This window comes from Arctopsyche grandis, chromosome 7 (genome assembly GCF_051622035.1).
Source record: "Arctopsyche grandis isolate Sample6627 chromosome 7, ASM5162203v2, whole genome shotgun sequence".
Classification (NCBI taxonomy): domain Eukaryota; kingdom Metazoa; phylum Arthropoda; class Insecta; order Trichoptera; family Hydropsychidae; genus Arctopsyche; species Arctopsyche grandis.
Window position 1 is genome coordinate 23,491,319 of NC_135361.1, and position 21,846 is coordinate 23,513,164.

At 32.6% G+C, this 21,846-nt stretch overlaps 1 protein-coding gene across 1 annotated transcript in view; it reads left to right on the forward strand.

The window, feature by feature from the left end:
• LOC143914111 (uncharacterized) overlaps positions 1 to 21,846 on the forward strand; it is a 60,775-nt gene that overhangs the window by 28,211 nt on the left and 10,718 nt on the right. Inside the window, exons 2-4 of the mRNA XM_077434202.1 lie at positions 7,567 to 7,787; positions 19,783 to 19,949; positions 20,040 to 20,123. Coding sequence (XP_077290328.1) covers positions 7,567 to 7,787; positions 19,783 to 19,949; positions 20,040 to 20,123 — 472 coding nt within the window. The remainder of the gene's footprint in view (positions 1 to 7,566; positions 7,788 to 19,782; positions 19,950 to 20,039; positions 20,124 to 21,846) is intronic.

Here is a 21,846-nt window from a genome sequence, read left to right on the forward strand (position 1 = left end):
CCTATACCGTATACCTATACCGTATACCTATACCGTATACCTATACCGTATACCTATACCGTATACCTATACCGTATACCTATACCGTATACCTATACCGTATACCTATACCGTATACCTATACCGTATACCTATACCGTATACCTATACCGTATACCTATACCGTATACCTATACCGTATACCTATACCGTATACCTATACCGTATACCTATACCGTATACCTATACCGTATACCTATACCGTATACCTATACCGTATACCTATACCGTATACCTATACCGTATACCTATACCGTATACCTATACCGTATACCTATACCGTATACCTATACCGTATACCTACACAAAAGTAAATGGGGAGACTGAATTATATAAGAACAGAATATATATTTCTAATACTAATTAAAACATAACATCTGGATTGTAATACAAAACAAGTTAATCATACCGTGTACTTCGATTACGTACGTTCCAAAGCAGATCGAAAGATTAATTTAAATTAATTACAACATTTTCAAACTTTTCACGTCAAAACATATAAAATAGTTTCAGTGCTTTTTATATTTATTAACTAAATGCTCATTTAAATTAGAAAAACAGTTAACTTTTTCGATGTAATTTTCTTACTTTTTTACGTCAAATATATACGTTCGTTTACAAACTAGAATTACACTAATAAACAAGCTAAAGACACTTCCAAAATTCGAAATTTGTTTTTAATTTTATTTTACGTCGAAGCTACACATCATTTCTGGTTCATTGATCGTAAAAAGTTATACTTTTTTTCCCTCCTTTTCCATATCGGGCTACAAGCCAACTAGCGAACTGTACACTAAAAATTTCAGCATGCAGAATCAATACCATCAAAAATTTTCTCCACACTACTAGTTCGAATATGTAGAAACTATATTGAAATTACAATTCCTATATTAAAATGTTAATTTAATATATAGACATATACATACATATATATGTACATTCAAAGTCTAAATAAATCGATTATACCTATAGTGGTCAATCAAATTAAAGGGTGTAATAATCTCTTATACAATGTATATATGAATATATTTAGAACCGGCTTACACCGGATGGCTTGCGAGCAACTTAGTGGGTGACTTGTTTACGCGACCAGATCAAATGAATACGGTTGTATGGAGAATACGACACCAGGCAACTCACTAGTTGTCCGAGCCATAAGCTCGCCCAAACGGTGATATTATTGCTTGGTTGTTCGAGCAATAAAACGGTGATATTATTGCTTGAGCAACCAGCACGAATCCTCGAAATGTATAGGATTGTATTAAAGAGTACCACACTTGGTGATTAGTTTTCGTCGAAAAAACTATAAGCAATTTTGACTATTATATAGTCACATATTTAAAACTTGAAGAGCCCGGTCACACCGGGTGACTTACGAGCAACTTGGTGGGTGACTTTGTTGCGCGACTAGATCAAATGTGTACAGTTGGTTGTATGGAGCATACTATACCGGGCAACTCACTGGTTGCGGTGATTTTATTGCATGAGTGACTAGCACATACCCACAAAATGTGTAGCGTTCTATTGAGTACCACAGCACACCCGGCGACTACACAGTCAAAAAACTATGAACGCCTGAGACTGCATCGTCACATCTTATTTAGTATTTAGTGAGCAGATTTTTGGTCGCTTCTGGTTGCTCGAGTTGAATAACCAACTACGAATGGCTGACAGAGTAAATTGCAAGTCACTCGGTGTGCTCTTATATACACACTAGTGTTGTACCCGATGGCATATCATCGCATGGGTGTTGTCATAAGTTATTAAATAAAATAAATATTAAATAAATGTGTCGGTTCGATCCGGATCGATTTTTTTCAAATACCTTTTAAATATATTTAATTTAATATTTATATTTAATTGTTTAATATGAAAAAAATATATATTTAAAACTACCTAACTATCTACATGTAAACAATATAAAACACCAATAGAAAAATTAATTAATTAAATTTTCAATAGATGGCGGTAAATTCTCTGACAAGAGGAAAAATTGGTAGAAAATGTGAATATTTAGAAGTTTTTTTCTTTTGTTATTGTATTCGTATATACGTTTTGCAGTGTTTAACTGTGACGTACATATTTATGTCGAATCGAAACTACATAGTACGGCGAAACTACATGTACTATATAGTACGGCGAGCGTTATCTCAGACAGACAGACAGACACACACAGAATAACGATATTATACCTATATATAATATATGATAACGATAATGTATAATATGACAAATTTAAGAACTTTTCCGATCGCATGAATAATTGAATACACAAAATTTTACAAACTGTCATAAAAAATCAACCAAATTAAACGAACATATCGAACGTGAACGTTCGATTGTTCGAACTTGATTAGATCAAAAATACAGGCGAAGCCCTGTAATAAAATATTCAAAAGAAAGAAAATTCGATTTTGAACTGACGTTTCAATCAAAGCGTTCGACCTTCAAAACTACACAAATTCCAACTAGCATTCTATACGCTCACGAGAAAATGGAAATTATTGCACGCATTGCGTAAATATAATACGATCGTTTATAATGAAACTGACGTATTTTATTAGTTATTGCGTTGATATATTACAAATAAGATTCAGCCGGGGTAACCTAATATTGTCTCACCGTATAGGAAAACCTTTGTTTAGATCAGCCCTTGGATATTGGAGCTATATATCAAATTTAATGGGGCTATATGCGAGAGAGCCACGCATGAACACAAACATGAACAACATACACAAACACACACATATATTTATTTTATATTGCGACGAAATTAACCAAGACATAAATTTTAATTGATCCAAAAGCGTCGTCGCACCACCCCCTCCCCACAGCTTCTCGACGTCTCAATTAAATAACGTTGAAATTAAGCCTCTTACGAGAAGAGAAATCTAATTAGCGCGATTTGCAGAATTATCATAAGTGACACGCTCACACGAGAATGTCGATGTAATAATAATGGATTTTTGATTGTTAATTCCGAGTGCAGTTTGCTCGACTTGATTTGTGGATCAGTTTTGTTTGCTTGCGCCATTAGTTGCTACTGCAGCGGCATACTTCACTGACCCACTTCCAACTTGGATGTATAATACAATTGTTCAGGGATTGTCAACTGTGCGCTTTCATAATAATCGAATTGTGTTACGCGAAGCTGTGACTACAGCTTACGACCCGTAAAGCCAAATGTGTCAGCTATAATATAACACGTGTGTGTGTGTGTGTGTGTGTGTGTAATGTGTACGAACGACCGCAAAACTGAAATAATACCGCGTATGAATTATTAATATACGTATGTAAATACAAATTTGAGGCGCAATTGTTGTGTGACATTCGTAATCCTGACAGATTTAATTTATAGAATATTGGAATATATTACACTTTAATGTAAAAGCTCGTTGAAGTGTGTATTTAAATGGAAATTGAATGTTCCACATTGAATATTTAGTTCACATACAGAGGTATAGCATATTTGAAATAAAACTTTTCAGACCTGTTTTTTTGGATGTACAAACATATGTACATACATATGTATGTATGTCTGTGTATGAAAAAAAAATGTAGTTATATTTATTTAAAAATATAGTAAATATTTAAAAAATATCACATTCATTTTGTGGGAATTTCTAATCTATTCAATTAAGCGTCTAGTACCCGTACATACATATAAAAGCATTTTCACATATTTGCAGTATTAATCAGTATATTTCATGATAGAATCACAAATATCACATATGTTTGTACATTTGTGAAAAATCTTGGAAACATAGATTACCCAAACAAAATTTAGATCTTCGACTAAAACTTTAAAGGGTCTTTAATTGATAATATTATACGTACATTCATTGTAAAAAATGAATTAATGAACATGAACAAAGCTTTAAATTTAAAATTAAAATACTATAATACTATAAATACCAACAAGAAAAATAAATTTGACGTCATGGTGACGCCGACCAATGGTGGAGTCGGGCGTTGCGGCCAAAGGCTGCACCCGACTCCTTGACCAATGACTATACTTGTTTACGTGTCATAACGTGTATGCGCTGAGCGCTGAATATTTATAAGTATGGTGCGCTCTCGAACGGTGGCATTCGGATCCTGACCTCCACCGGACGAGCAGCAATAAAGACCTGGAACCTGCCTGCGTGTTTTCTTGTACCTCGACCTGACTCCACTTACCTTTGAATACTCTTCAGTATTGTTCACATTCAATTCAATATTAAAATTACATTTGAAACCCAGAAATAATTTAACCAACCAAAAAAGGCGTGGTAATATTGCTAGATACGATTAAAAACCGTGAGAAGCAATTTCTACGGTAGACAAATCGTATATTAGTATATATTCACCGAAAACATATATTCACCGAAAAAGAGGAATTTTTAATATTTGATTCGAGAAAATTGTCATGGTAAGGGTTGTATTGCATAATTTTTACTTATTATAATTTAAATTCAAACATAAAATAATGCAACACAAATTTTACGTAACATAGTACTTGTTCTATACTTATGTACATATTATAATCGCACAAGAAGCGGAAAACAGTACTAGGGCATCTGGCAGAAGATAGTCTTAGACTAAATCTTACTCTAGTACGCATTACGGTGAGACTAAGTTCTTATTTAGAAAGGCGACTGGGAAGGTGTAGGCTATGATAATAATCATTACCGTCCCAAGAAGATGAAGCGCGTAATTAACAAGGAATTTAAGTCAAGTTCCAAAATCCCCGCAATATACATACGTACCTACGTACATATATAAAATGACTCGAGTCGTTAATCTTGGAAACTTATAAACTGACATAGTTCGTAAGTGCAAGTGCATTCCCTTGTTGTAGACCCCTGCCCCTTTGTGCTGGCAGGCCAGTGCTGCAGTGGTGCTGTCGCTCTGACAGACTGCGATATTGATTTCACATTAAAACCACATTAAACGTAATACCGAGCCTCATGCCTTCAAAACAAAAAGCAATAAAGCCCCAGCTAGGGCCAGAGAGCTTTAGCAGGTCGCCGTATGTGGCCTGACGACGCCTTAGCAAACGTCTAAACGCGAATGAAATATAACAGATTAAGGAAATCTCACACTCGCATGATGGTATTCACATGAATATATGTATTTATGATAAGCTTCGTTATATGTAAATATGTATCATCGGATTCATAATCATGCACATAACATTTTTAAAAACCTTAAATTTTCCGTCAAAACATTGACGATAAACTAAGTGAAAAATTAAAATGAATCTATCCAAAACATACGCAATCCTCTTTAGTGTGATAAAACTTAAATCAATTTCAGATTCTAAAATCTCATCTATAGAAAGTATATATCTATAGCAATCAAAAATAAATTATATAAGAATAACGTTTCATAAGAGAGTGTGATGGGCTTCTCTTAAAGAGGCACCGTAATGCAAGGCGAAACGTTTTACGTCCTCAATATACCCAATATATAATCGTCATAACTCGTTAACAAACAACCAGAAGATTCTATGATAGACTCACTAATAACACCGAGCAACAAAAAATCACGTTTTTTACTCACTAAATTCAAATATGACAATGATTTTTCTTAGTTTTTTCCCGTTTATAAGATATGAGCGTTTACAAAATGCACAATTTTTACAGATTTTTGGCTTTGTAGTCTTTAACTCAAAATGTAATATTGCTGGGCCAAAAGTGAGCATTGAAATCAGATGTTTTTACTATTGATTCTCTTTTTTCATTACTTTAAAATACGTATAAATATTTATTTAGTGAGTTTTAAAACTCTAAAATATACTTTTTTCTTACGATGGTTTTTCTGTAATATCATGAGCTCATTTTGCGAATTTCTCACATATCCACGATTATAAGGAATTGGCTTTTTACCTCAATATTTTATTTTACTATCTAAATATACTAATTTAGGTGGTAAATGATTTTAAATACAATATAGTAATCTGATAAATGATTACATATACATAGTCATTTAGAAGTGATAATTAAAAAAAATTAAATGTAAAATTAAACCATAGGATGATTGAAAATATCAACAATCGCAAGATATTTTACATAATTTTTACGGATGCGGTGCATCCGCTCTAAAATCGCCAGACAAATTGAATGACAGATTAACGGACGGCTGCTTTAAATGCAATTCTCATCTTCTCGAATGATAGATTGCACATCAGATGACGGGTAACCTTTCGATGTGCACAGATGTCTATACCCCTCAGATATAAAGACGGATTACCTTAACATACTCTTTTATCGTCTGCTTTAAAAAGTCTTTAGTTCACAATAATATATGTATATAATGTATTATGAATATTTGTAAAGAGGTTTTTGATATATTTTCCTATTATGCTGTATATATTAAAATGAGATAATACTATAAATACTACCAAAAAGAAACGTGTAAAATTGGGCAATGACCACTGGATCAGTAGTTATTAAAATATACTTAAAGCGTATTTTAAACAATAAAAATCATCTAAAAATTAAAAATGTATAATACAAATGTGTCACACAACCTTAAATGAATGTAAATATTAATTAATTTTCATAATAATTTTGAATTTCGTGTTCGTTTGTTTTTTTTCTGTCGTCTTTTCTATTTGGAAGTTAAATGGCTATTATATATACTAAACACTACGTATATTTTATATATAATATTTGACAGCAAATTTGAAAATAGACCGTGACACAAGTTATTATTAACAGTCAGTGCTCGCTCATCTGACGTGAAAATTCACGGAAAACACGAATTTTCCAAACAATAATAATTTTATATCTCCAAATATACGTCAATTCTAAGAACCACGTGTTATATTTAAAAAGTCAAGCTTTAAACGGAGTAAGTTATATGTATTTAGCAGATATATGTATATTAATTACAGTACCTATTTAATATTGTAGATCAAAACTTTGAGTCTTCTATAACTTATCACACATTTAAAACACTATTTTAATGAATATGAAAGATTCTATGCTACAATTCGAATAAAAAATAATATATACTAAACTATCAATTTTCATTTGTTTTATTTCAAATAAAAATAAATATTTATAATATTTACTAAGCTACTGAATAAATGCCTTTTCTGTAATATATATTTTAATGTATTCAATTAATAATTCATGCCGTAATAAAATATAATTTAATAAGCCAATGATCCCTGAAATTATTCTCGGTATTTTTCAGACCAAAGCAATATCTTTATATCGTTTGATTCCGTAAAAGAAATACAAAAATTGTTTACCTACGCATATTATTACCTACGTATTATTAATACACTCAAAGATTGAGAAAATGAAAAAAGTAAAAACATGATTATGTACGCCGTTTGGTCCGCTTGTTATTTGTAAACATTTTGTCATACACTTACACACTTTCATATGTATGTATCTACACGTTTGTGTGAAAGATCAAAAGGTACATTGAGATGAAACGAGGCGGACGTCCCATAGGAAATTCGAATGAACCGTATACGACACATGTCGCAAAACAGTATTATTAATGAGTCTTGTATGATGTTGTTTTCAGCCGAGGCGAAGAGGGACCACTGCAACAAAACTGTCGATATTTACGAGGACGTGAGCTCTCCAGAAGTGACTGCGGAGACCTTCGGAAAACCCATGACGTGCTCGTACCGGTTCAGGTCGTTCAGGGGGACACCCAAAGACTGGATCCTCAGGATACGCTTCAAGAAGTTCAAGGTGGGAACGCTCGTCAACGCCACCACGTGCCACATGGGATACATGCAGGTGAGTGTTAAATTATTAAATAGTCTCTATCTGTTGAATGTGTATGTATGTAGTATGTGCTTGGATGTGATGAATGTGACGTGTGTGAAGGAAGTGGAAGTATGGGTACATTTTGGAAGAAGGAAAGGTTCGCCCCGTTGATCGATGTGTATTGTCAGAGATGACGTATTGCTATAAACAGGGTCAGCCTTCCTTCAGCCTTTGTATCCTGGAGAAAATTTCAAATAAAAATTATCTTTTGTCGCTAGGAGATTTATTGAATTTAATGTTTTGTAAATTAAATCAAAATTTTCTTTAGATCTTGTTTTTGTTTTATTTATATACAATTTTGTAGTTAAAAAGGTATACACTCTATTAAATCTACTAACGCTTTTCACTTGCCTTAAAATTACTATTTAATAATATGATAGTAGTTATAATAATATGATAATAGTTTAATTCAAAAAACGTTTAAATTATATGATGAATTCTAATACAATTTAGTTTTTGATTTTGATTTTTAAATGCTTTTTATTATTACGAAATTATGTTCACCATACATCTTATGTATACGTATTTTAATAGCTACTGATCTACTGATCATTTTCTATTTTACAATTTTATTTTATTCTTTTGTTAGTTATTATATTATTTTAATGTTAATGTACAGCATAATAGGATAAATGTGTCAAAAACCTATTTACAATTCCTATAAATGCTCATAATACATTTTATATATTATTTTTTAAACTAACAAACTTGTAGGTAAAAATTTCATTTTGATTTTTAAATGCGTTTTATTATTACTAAATTATGTTCACAATACATTTAGTATTAATAAAAAGCATTTAAAAATCAAAATCAAATTTGTACATACAAGTTTGAGGTAAAATTGAATAGGCCTTATAACAACGTAGAATAGATTTCATTATCTTGAGGTAGGTCAAATCTCAAATATATTTGAACCTAACCTAACCCAAGTAATAAAAATTGATAAAGCTAAAATCAATCTTATCCATTCAATATTTTTTTCAAAAATATACATACATATATTATAATTCAATCAATCTTTATTAAATGAAAACATGTATTATAAAGTAAATTCAAATTGTAATAAATTTGAAGATTCTTGCCAATTTGAACAATCTTTAATACATTTAAAAAAAGCTTAATTTTATGCATTTAAACAATTTTAATTTTAATTTTTAAATCCTTTTTTATGTTTTATATTATCCCCACAATACATCTTTCATTAAGTACATACATATATTCTTGTAGCTACTGATTCTATGATCTTAAACATTATTTTTCTTGTTGGTATTTGTAGTAGATAACAAATTAAATTATTAGTTATTTACTTTAATGCACAGTTTTTTTCTTTAATGGTCGGTTTTTTCATTTAATAGTCAGTTTTTTTTTCAATAAATCGTCAGTAACTTTTATGAAAATTTTTATCTACATACATATGTGAATGTATGTTTGTATGTAGATGAAAATGAACTGTCATGAAACCGCTTATTGTTTTAAGTTTTTAAATTTTTTGACTAACAGACAATGTTCGGGTAGTCAGTGAACAATATTATTCATAACTTTTTAATTATTTATTTAACGACCAAATCACACAAAGTTACTGACCAAATAAATACAGGCTTGTAGCCTTAATCTTTTTTAATGTTAGTGTATATATTATATTCTACAGTGAAGTCCTCCGTCCCCATGTCATCATGGAAATTTTGACTTGTTTTCGAACTTCCCAACCATTTTCCAACCAACAATATTTACTCACATACAAAGTCTCTTTCGAAATTATATATTAGATATATAGATATAATAAACTAAACCAAGAATGTTGTATAATAAATTTTATGATTTTAAATTATTCTCAATTTGCCTGAGTTCACTTTGCGTTAGGTAGATTTAGCATCACAGCAGTTTTACTCGAGATATAAATAAAGGGATTAGAAAATTATTCCAGGAAGATACGGCTTAATGAAGCAGTTCACAGCTGAATGAACATGATTTCAGAGAGGGACAAAGAGTAGGGGAAACTGAGAGGCTTTTATTTAGCGACACAGTCAACGGTTAACAGCACCAAACGATAATGTCAAAATTAACGGAACTATTCGGGAACGACGGTGCCGTAGTATTTCGGTTCTGGCGCTCTCTATTCGAGGAATAATATCGTCGGTTGTTAAACGTAATATGTATGGCGGTGGTGTGTGTGTGTGTGTGTGTGTTTACAAATGGTGGTTTTGCGAGGCTCGAAAGGCCTAAATGCTGATTTGAAGCTGCCGGCCCTGGCGGGGCTCATTTCCTGTCAGGAGTCCCCGAAACGGAACTCGGGGTTCGTCCTGCGTGGCTTCCTATTCGACTTTCGGAATGGAGTCTCGTCCCACCAGCCTCTCCCCTTTCTCCCGTTTCGTATAACGAGCATTAATCCACTGTCCTGTTGGCGAAATGGCAATTTATTTATTTTCACAGTACAATGAACAATATTAAAACGTCGACCGAACAAAAAAAGAGGTCGTTTCACATAATTGCATTTTATTTTTTCAGAGAACGTCCTCCGGAAAATCGTTTTTTTTTTGTGTACTTTCCGATGGTCGTATTTTTTAATTGTTCAATGCAGAAGTTTAAATGTGTGTAAATTCGAATTTGTTACATACATATTACAGAGATAGTGTGAACTACACTTGCTAGTGCATACACTAACAACTCAATGTACACATTATATATGTTACAGACCAAGTGTACATTTCATTATTTCGTGAGCATACTAGTTTGTTCACAGACTAACCAATCTGGACAGTAAAGGTCTGACCGCACTATGCGTCAACCGAATGGTACGACCCGACACAACAGTACGCGACCAAATATTGTTTGTATGAAATTGTATGAGACATAACGCACTGCGCGATAGCCGCATGACGTAGAACGACACCGTGACGTAGAACGAAACTTTGACGCAAGGTTTCGTTCACAACTTGAGGCAGTGTCGTCGAGTGCGGGTTGCCCTGCGACAATTATTAAGTTCAAAAGTAAATTAAGCTTCCTTAAGCCGTGGCAAAAGTTTGTGGTATTCTCCTTCTTCATATCGTGACTTTGAAATAGCATGTAGCCATAATCTTTTGGTTTTTCTCGACTGTTCTTCTTCCTAGCATATCAAAGATACTATAATAGCATCCGTTTCGTCCATCTTGTTCCGAGGTACCGAACGAATGATTGAATTAATTTACTGCGTAGTGTCGCATCGCTGTCGTTCAAGTGCGGTTTATCTAATATTATCGCACACTAATATTCGGTTGACGCATAGAGCGGTCAGACCTTTAAAGTTTACACGAAATAACAAATTGATAAAGGAATTACATACATAATTGGTTCATCAGTTAATGTTGATCATGAATAATATTTTACGGTTATTATGTAATGCGACCTTAAAAAGTTTTTGACCCGATGAAGGTTTAAGAGTTTTAATGGTATAATATTTTATTCAGTAAAATTATATTAATTTAAAAATATTGAATATTCCGTTTTAACAAGTTATTTTTGCTATACCGAACGAAATTACTTGAATATGTACAGTTCAAGTGAAGGTTTCTTTCGTTCTAGACATTAAACATTCTAGATTATTCATACATGAACTAATCTGGCCAGTTAGTGTACACGAAAAAAAATTGACAAACGAACTAGTTTGTTCATGTACAAAATATAATATTAGGCATAAGTTTAAGTTTTGTCTCAATCTTTTGTCCCATAATTTATTTGGTATGTACGCCTGCCCTAGGTTGCAATATTTTTAATACTGACGGGTACAGGAATAATAGCAACGTTTCAATGCGGTTTCCTTAGGATTTATCTTTTGAATACTTAGCGTTTTGATATATCAAAGGTGTTGACAGCTCGAAAGTTTTGAAATATTGACTTGTTTATGATTTCTTGCGGAACTTTTTTCATAGATGTTAACCAAATTTGCTCTTTTAAGGTCTGTTTATACTAGTACAGCACAGATCAGCACGTAAACAGCGGTAAGAAAAGTATTCTTTAGTATATTATACATATGTATATAGACGCATTAATATGTTCCGAACCATTCATATTATACAACAGTAGATATCAGCGAAACGTGTCAAGCAGAACACGGTTTTATTTGGCTATTGTGGAAATATTCACGCATAACGTGATTTCATAGCGGCGAGTGTGCCCGTACCAACGAATGTGAGAATGCGAATATTTTTGAAAGCGTCATATTGTGACAATATTGACTCGACAGTACGACGTAAGCAATATTGCACTATATTGTCACCCCTCTTTAATGTATGTGTAAGCCCATTTTGCCTTGCACATGTCCAAAACAAGTCTGAACGTGCAGAAACGTGCGCTGTTGTATAGTATGAATAGAAGTAATCTTTTCCATGCACTGCTGTTGACACGCAGTGCTGGATAATAAAAAAAGACCATTACTTATGCGTTTAATTGATCATTACCTTGTACATTTGTTTTGTGAACATCATTAGATTAACGATGGTATCGATCATTTGTAGTAAATTTCGAACTTTTTTCGAATAATTTTGAAGCAATTGACGAAGTCACGAAGCCAACTAATATTCATTATTGTTTGTTCAACGATATATGTACATACATATATAAGCATGTAATGTATGCCAGAGAAAATATTGAATCTATGGCGATTTTAAAAGCCGATATGTATACATATATATTTAATACATACCTTCAAGAATGATTATAATTCTACGTCAGTAAAAAAACTATTGTTCACCCAAGTTGGAGCCGCTTTAATTTACATATTATATATGCATGGTATATTATAATATGTATATATACATGCTATATAATAATATGTACCTATAATATCTTCCACATTTACATACGTTTTGACTAATCTCTACCGGCCTTAGTAAATTTACTTCCTATAATCCTGCGGGTCTAATAAGTGTCAGCATGCGAGAAACATGTTTCATGTTTATGGCAAAGTTCTCGAGGTGTTGAAACATAAACGTGCCTGTAAACTTGGAGCTATTGTGCATCTGGGGCTTGGGATCTTTCAAAAGTGTTCCTCAAATATCAACAATTATAATTTTCAATAATATGTAGTATGTGTATAATAACTTAAATAGGTGAATCACTTTATCTAATGGATTTGGTCCACTATTACTGTAATTACTGCAAATATACTACTGTATTTACTGCAAACCACTATTGTTTTGCCTATTATTTTAACTTTATTTTATACATAGACCATCTCAAAAATATTCTTATTTATTACATACCTCCTTTATTTGCAATAATGTTGAGTGGTAATAAGTTTTGAAAAGTTGATCAATTCAAAATATTACTCTATAGACGGCAGCCGTGACAGGAAAGTGTAAATGTATACCATTTCCTCAAGCTGGCAACTGCACGTAAACAGCAGTATGAAAAACATTCTTTGGTACATTATATATGGACACATCCATAAGTTCCGTAAAGCAACCGACACGATCCATTCATAATTTACAGCAGTACATATCAGCGAAACGTATCAAGCAGAATACGATTTTTTTTGGCCATTATGGAAATATTCACGCATGGCGAGACGTAATTGTGGCGAGTGCACCCGTACTAGCGAAAGTGTTGCCATGTGCATATGAATATTTTCGGAACACAGAATAATCCAAATATGGCAACGGACTCAGCTCGCGAAACGATTCCCTCAAAAACAAATCAGTGCGGAGTGCGCGGAAACAAAAACAATGAGACCTTGAAATGTTAGAGACCGATAAATCAATCAAGATTCAGTTTTAAAGAAAAACAATGTGGAACTAAGCTTTAATTTAACCTGCCGTACTTACTTCCTTGTTTTAAAAGTCACAGCACGCCACTGGTATAAATATATGTGTGGTTGCAGACACAAAAGAATTTTTCAATGTGTTTGGCAATTTATCTAAATTAATTGCTATGACGGATCCAATAAAATCGGTATCCCCTTCGGATAGTTCGATCTGGCATTAAAGAGATCCAAGGAATGTGCCAGTAAGTTAAAGAGTCGAACAGCTCTCGAGAGGGGGGAGTTCATGAGCACGTTTGTTTTATCCCTAATTGGCAACAAGATATCATGCTTTCGTAAAACCCTATGATTTTTCGGGGCTAAAAATTTTGGCTTCTCCAGGATAGCGGGATTGTGAATCTCTTCTCTTAATAATTAACGAAAATTTTCCCAAGAAATAAATCTCTTCACTTTGTCAAAGGAGTTGAACTCCAAAGATCCCTAGACAAAGGCACTAGGAAACAGATAAAATCCAAATGTCTTCAGATATAACAATCTGAGGAATTTCCTTTGGACTCGTTCAAAAATCAGAACGAAGAGAGTAAAGAAATTTGATAGGATGTAATCAATTGTAAATAGATTTTTGAGCTCTTTTTCCTATTTTGCTGTACATTAACATTAGAATAATATAATACTATGATTACTAACAAAATTAAGTTAAAATTGTAAAATAGAAAATGATTAGTAGATCGGTACTTATTAAAATAGATATAAGATGTATTGTGAACATAATTTAGTAATAATAAAGAGCATTTAAAAATCAAATCAAATATAATAGATCCAGAAACGAGCACACTGCGGACTAATGTACAATAAAAGAGACGAATTACGAATTAGCCAGCAGCATAGCTCGGTCCTTAAGCATCTGCTTACCGTCGAGAGGCGCCGGGTTCGATCCCATGAGCTGACCTCGATTGAAAAGATTTTTTTCTGAGTATATCTGTAGTGCTGCTGGTCAGACCTGGATATTTGTGACTCCAGTTCAATCGTTTTCTATCAGAGTTCATTGTTGAAACGGTTCCCGGTAAAATTGGCTAAATATCCTTCGTACCTACTACATATGTCACCACTATTTGAGATTGATTAATGTACAATAAAATTTATGTACAATTCATAGATTTCTCGTTAATTTTCGAGTTTTTCAGTGTCTCGTAATTCAACGGCTTGTATAATAAAAAAAAAATGCTGTAATGTTTGTAATTGGCCAGGAAGGCGAATTGGGATTACCTGTAAACCCATATATGTAAAAAAAATATAGTAAATAAATAAATAAATAGGCTTGCGGTTTGGAAATAATATCTGAATGTATAGTGTCGATTTATTTTGATCTGACATGACTCTGGCATGTATGAAATAAACTTTATATTGCTAGTTTAATTATCAAACTGCAATGATCATCATTAATTTGGACAATTTCAAATCCAACACAAGCCCACTACAAATGAGATTGCACGGACATATCTGACTTGAATGGGGTTTAATCCGATTTCACCTGTTTGTTCCGGGGTGAAATTGGTTGCCGATCGAAGCGAACGCTTCATAAACGAAACGAGCCTATCCTCGGGTATCCCTCCATACGGATTATATGTATATGGTACATAGGTAGATGTGTCCAGCATCCGGTGGCAATAAAGGAGACCCGTGGGAAGCGTGACCCGCGGCGGACGTCGCTAATAGTGTTAAGCCGGGCCTCATCAATTTAACGCTCAGATTGACGCGACCACCAATCATTCAGTCGCTGGTGGAAACCGCTGCGCGATTCTGACCCTTACGCACCCGGGCGGAGGTACCGTATTTAATTGGCCGCGCGGAGTTTGTTCGAGTTCGATAACATTTTCGTAACAACGTCACTCGTATACTAGAGATGGATTGAGCGCGGAATTTGATTGCTGGGGATATTTTGATTTTTGCCGTGTATTATTGATGACTTTTAGAATCGTTTTTATTATGTTGAAGTGTTTTATGTATTTAGTACGGATTGGAAAAAATAAAAGTTTGAATTGTCGATTAGGTTACGACTATTCTAATATTGAGTATGCGATGGATTTTACGAAAGCTCGTTGATTAAATACAATTGCCATTGATTGAAAGTATATAATATGCGCTATTTGGAAATAATTTTAGTATTTTAATAATCCGTTTAAACTATACATATATGTACTTCCATTTGGAAATCTAAAAGTTTAGTTTAAAAAAAGAGCAGTTGATTAAGTGCATTGAGTCAAATTTTTATCACATATTGACTTTTTTTGCACCATTTGCTGATCGTCGAAATTCCTTAGTTAAAGAATAATAGTCAAAAATAATTTATCTGTATAAAATATATTATAAGAATTGTAATTTGGTTTTTGAGCTTTTTTTCTTAATTTGTTACATTTTTTTAAATTGTATATTTCCCAATGATGTCATTAGGGGTTATCCTTCAGTGACATTTATGGTATTAAAGTTTTACATACATATCTAAATTTATAGATTGTAAATTTTGAAATCATATGCAAACTCAATGCATATACATACATATATGGTGACATAGTTGGTTGGATGGTTTTTGCCAATTTGATGGAGGAACCGTTTCAACAATGAAATCAGATAAATTGGCAAAATCTGTTTATAAACGATCGACTTGGAGTCACACATATCCAAATATGACCAGCAGTACTGCAGATTTTACATTAATAAATAATTTATTCAATCGAGGTCAACCCACGGGATCGAACCCGGCAACCTCTCGATGGTTAGCATTAACGCAACCATTGAGCAGTCCAAGTGTATATCTCGTTCCTTCATGAAAATACTAGTTTGTTCAAACACGAACCAATTTAGCTAGTTATAGTGTACATACATAAAATATCAAATTGATAAGCTAACTAGTTTGTTCATCCACAACTAATTAGGTAAAAGTTTAAGTATTTTCAATCGTTTGTCCCATCCTCTTTGTAAGTATGCTTACCGTGGGTTGCAATATTTTTAATATTAGCGACAACGGGTATTATAGCATGTAAATATACATAATACGAGTATATGAAAAATATAAAGTATTTAGAAAACAAATGTCTATGTAGATTGCACGTTCATCTTCATCGTCCTTTTTCTTATTTTTTTTTTTGTTCTATTATCTAATATAATAGAAGTATTCAAATCCAGTCCAGATATATGTACTTGTTAAAAAAATTATCTAGCGATTCGCATTTCAAAATATACATTGATAACACTGTTCGACTGCTCACTATTGATAACTGGCTTACCTCGATAAAATAAAGGAATTTTTGTTATTAATCCTCAAGAATAGTCGAAATATGATTTTTCTAAGTGGAATTTTAGTTAATTTTCATATAAAGATAATTTAATATATTCGTGTAAATACGAGTAAATACTACATAGTACGAGCTTTTTGCTCGCAATTTTACCGATTTAAAGTTCAGCACACTTACAATTAACCGTTTTAAACAAAAACAAAAAATAATATGGTCAGAACACTATCCCAATAAACATGTTTCAATAGAAAAAACTCAATATAAAATAGTATTAACAGTAGGAAAAAATCCCAAGTGAAAATACGTTAGATTTGAAAGCTAAAAAGTACTACAAATGGAAGATAAAATACCCAACTATAGATTTCAATATTTATTTTGAACAGGAAATTAACAGATTTTGAGATATCGACCGAACAACACCAAGATATAGAAAAATCGCGCGATTTAAAAAACACATACATATGTATATCTCCGAATCTCGAGCCAATCAACATTTTTTTATTAACAGATTCGTGTTTACTGGGCAGAGATCTATAACAAAAGTCATATCTCGTCTCTGAACCATTTTTCGTGTCGAACAGTGTAATTGACAAATGAATATAAAAAGTTAACCCTAAAAATTCTGGATTTTCATGCTTCAGATCAATAAATAGCATTGAATGATATAATCGTTTTGTAGAATTAATTTTCATTATAAAAGTTAAAATAATAAATAAACATTATCAAAGTGAGTATTATAATTTAATTTAAATCTAGTAAAATATTTAAAAAAAAATTATAAAGCCATAAACTTAAACTTCGTCTCAAACATCGTGCCTCGTCATTTTAATAATGTTATATTAATTTTTAAAACATTTCCAAGACTTGCATGAATGTTTTTCAAGTACTAAAGACGATTATAATAAATTTATATTCTCTTACATAGAACAGCAAAACTTTTTATAACGAGATACAAAGTTTTAAGTGAAAATTTTAATACATTCGCAATGAAAATATTAAATTTTCCGATATTCCTCGTAATACTTATGCACTGCTTTCAAAATAAACTTATCTATGTATTATCTCAATAAACATTGAACTTTTACATTTCTCTGATCATATTATATCCGTATAATTATAATTTTATATTTAAGGTTCAACATTATATTATACTCTAAATGATGTTTGTGTGTACATACATACATAGACAGTTGCATTATTAATTTCATCCATAAAATCCATCGGTGGTATGTTTTTAAATCGGTCGAAATAATTTATAATATTTTTCATCAGACCCGAGTGAAAAGTTATTCGCCGACTGTGCAAGTTGGGGCAAATTCATCCATGTCAATAATTTCTCATTTGGGAACTTTTGCCCAGCGTTTGTGCTGAGCACGCCACTTTTCCCAGTCACATTTATACCAAACTTTTTAAGTCACCTCTCCCTTCCGTCCTCCACTCTCCTTCCCCTTTTCCCAGCGTGGCTCCCTTTGTCATTCATTTCAAATTGTTTTTAGACGAGATAGATTTTCTCAAAGTCAACAGTTTCGAATGGAAATATTTTTCATTCAAATAAGTACCCGAACGAGCGTAATTTAAAATCGACGAGCCTGCAGTTAAAAAGTTTGCTTTGAAAAGGAATTTATTTTTAATGTCAATTATTTATATAAAAATATAAAAATGCAGTCTAAAAATGGCCTATTAAAATTTTAATGAATATTCCTTGCAATAAAACTGGAAAAAAATACACATGTAGGATTTGGTTTTGAGCGTGCATGGTGCATAGTACGGAGCGTGTATGGATAGAATGTTTGTGTACTACCTAGCTAGTAACCAATGATCAGAGACTTGCCCTTGAAGACGGTAAGCTTGACTTAAAGATGTACAATTAACACTGTCTGATATAATCCACGTGCATTATTTGGAAACTCTTGCATCCTGATCCCACATACGTATACCACAATATAAATAAATCTATAATTTGGCTAAATCAGATCACCTTGTAACTTTTCAAAAGAGCACCACATTTGTTTGGAACGAGAATGTAATAAAAATAAAGTAAAAACTTACGTATGAATTATATTTCTAAATCATCCTTTGAAATGACATTTTAAGCCAAAATAAATACATTGATAACTTAAAATAATAATAATAATAATAAATGTATACATTTTGTACTCAGTCAATGTGCATATGTTACAGTCCAAGTGATCACTTCAGTTTTTTCATGAACATACTAGTTTGTTCATCCACGGGTTTAGTTTTATAATACACGCTTCATTACACGGTTCATTACATTCACAAGGTTCATCGGTTTTAGTTTTAGTTCTAACTGTCAAAAACTATCTTCAAATAGATTCACTAAGTGTTGCATAAATTTATGATTTTCAAAATTTTTGACTTGTTAAAATATTTGAAATGGAAAATCCCATGGAAACCACATTACAACGTAGCTATAACTCCCGTTTCTGGCAATATGGAAAATATTGCATACATACAAAGATAATCGGACACACGATTGAGAATACTTAAACTTATACCTAATAGTGCATGAGCAATCTAGTTAATTTGTCAATTTGTTCTTTTGTGTATATTATAACTGGCTGTATTGGTTCGTGAATGAACGAGCAAGTTCATTTGTCATTTTTTTCTTTTGTGTACACTATAACAGGCTGTATTGGTTCGTGTATGAACAAACTAGTATGTTCATGAACGAACGAAATGTCCACTTGAACTGTAATATATGCATTGAATTACATATGTAATTTCGTTTGGGATTTGGGAGAAAAAAATAGCTCGTTATATTATTTATTCTATTTAAACTCTTCCTTCATTGGTTCAAAAGCTTCTCAGGGTCGTATTACATAATAAGCATTCGAATATTATTTATTGATAATTGAATTGTGTGCTTCAAATCCTCACCATGGTATTTACAGATTTTATTTTTTATTTTTTTTAGATCGTTGATGGCAACACAAAGACTGACGTTTCAAATAGAAAAGATCCGGGACTTTTTTGTGGCGAAACGGAACAGCCACAAACCTTCATCTCGGAGACAAGCTTCGTCAAGGTGCTATTTCACACCGACAATTTCACAGACCAAACATATTTTTCATTCGATTCAAGGTAAGAAAGATATTTTACATCTAATACGATTTATAAACAATGATCCTGCTATATATTTAGTGATAAAACTAACATTTGAAATATTTACAGAGCCGAGCAGCAGTTCGAGGTGTACCTGCGCTACGGGCAACATCCGGAACTTTATCCCAACAGGAGGGGTGAAGTGGTTGCAGGGTGAGTTGTTTACAGCCTTACATTAAGCTCTGGCCGCGACGAAAAACCTCAATAAGCTTCCGATGAAAGCCTCGCGGTGAACAACGCGACCCACCTCTAAATATTGATTACCCACGCTTAACCCACACGAATCCGTCCCCGGATTTCGACCTCTTCGCCAAAGAAACCCGAACTTAGGCACGATATTATATATGTATATAAATGTACTAGGCAAGTACTTCAAGCTGAAAAGTATAGAGCTATCGACCTAACTGATGCGAGTACTTACGAGTATATGTATGTACTGTAGGTGCTACCATGCATATGACAAGAAGTTGGTGGAAAGCTTTGATTTTTCCGGTTATTAATACACTTAATTGTCAGTTTTAGGACTTTTTATACAAAAACTGAGTAAAATTATAGAGTAAATAAGACTCAGTCCATCAGTTGAATCCTTGATCATATGTTAGCCGATAATTGCATGATTATATTAGCTGCATGATTATATTATCCTTGAATTATGTACATATATATACAGGTTTTACAATGCAAATTGAACATTCTTCCAATAAATAGCCTATGAATAAATTATTTAACTGTTTAATTTGATTTGTAAAGTGTTCAATTTGAAGTATAAAATATTCAATTTGATTCGTAAAATGTTCAATTTGGAGTGTAAAACCTGCACATACATTGGTTTATAATTAAGCTTATATCTGAACTTTAAGTTGTTTTTGGTTTTCTATATATCAATATAGCCAGTAATATAACTAAGTAGTAGTGTTAATGGTAACAATCGAGAGGTTCCGGGCTCAAACCCTGGCTTAACCTCAATTGAAAAGAATTTATTCAGAGTGTTTCTGCAGTGCTGCTGGTGAGACTTGGCTATTGGTGGCTCCAAGTTCCCTGTCAGAGTTTTTAAATTATATATCTGATTTCATTGTTGGAACGGTTCCTCACCAAATTGACTTCAACCAACCTATCATTCTAAATTTAATTTGTAATATATACATTTATATACATACATATGTACAAGTTTAAAACCAGAGATGTAGCTTTGGGGCAATCTTTAATAGCACCATGGCGAAAATATACACAAATTAAAAAAATTAAATTGATCGAGTGATCCTAGTTGTGTTCGTCGCTGCTTTCAAAAAATTAGATTATGTAATATCTTAACTGAACATTATACTCACAATTTTTTTAAAACATGTGTATGTAATTCTGTGTATATTTTTCAAATACTGAAAAGGCATACATTTTATTATAATCAATTTTCAAGTAGCAATATCTTTTAGCCGCATTCATAACACGAGGGCCACAGACTGTAGTTAGGCCATATCTGTGATTTATATCTCATGTTTTAATGTTTTGGGTCCCCTATTCTAATTAATGCCAGTCGACATCTTGCCCACTCGGCATTAACTTCGTGCTCAACCCTTAAATCGCTCCCGACGAATTTATAAATATGCAATCTTAACATTACATAAATATGTATCAAGTCGATGTGCGTATTAAACAAGAAGTTTTCGTGTAACATTTGCAATTAAAATGAAGACTTCTTTGCTGGGGGGGCAAAATTTTCATAATGCGGCTTGTTTCGAGCGACAATTCAGGCAGCGGGTAATTAGTCGGCGTGTTTACAGGAAAAAAGAGTTAGCTCCGCACTCGGAATTAATTTAAATAAATAATTTTATACGAGGTTTCGTAGTATCGGTCCATTTGTGCGTGCGGCCGGCATGAT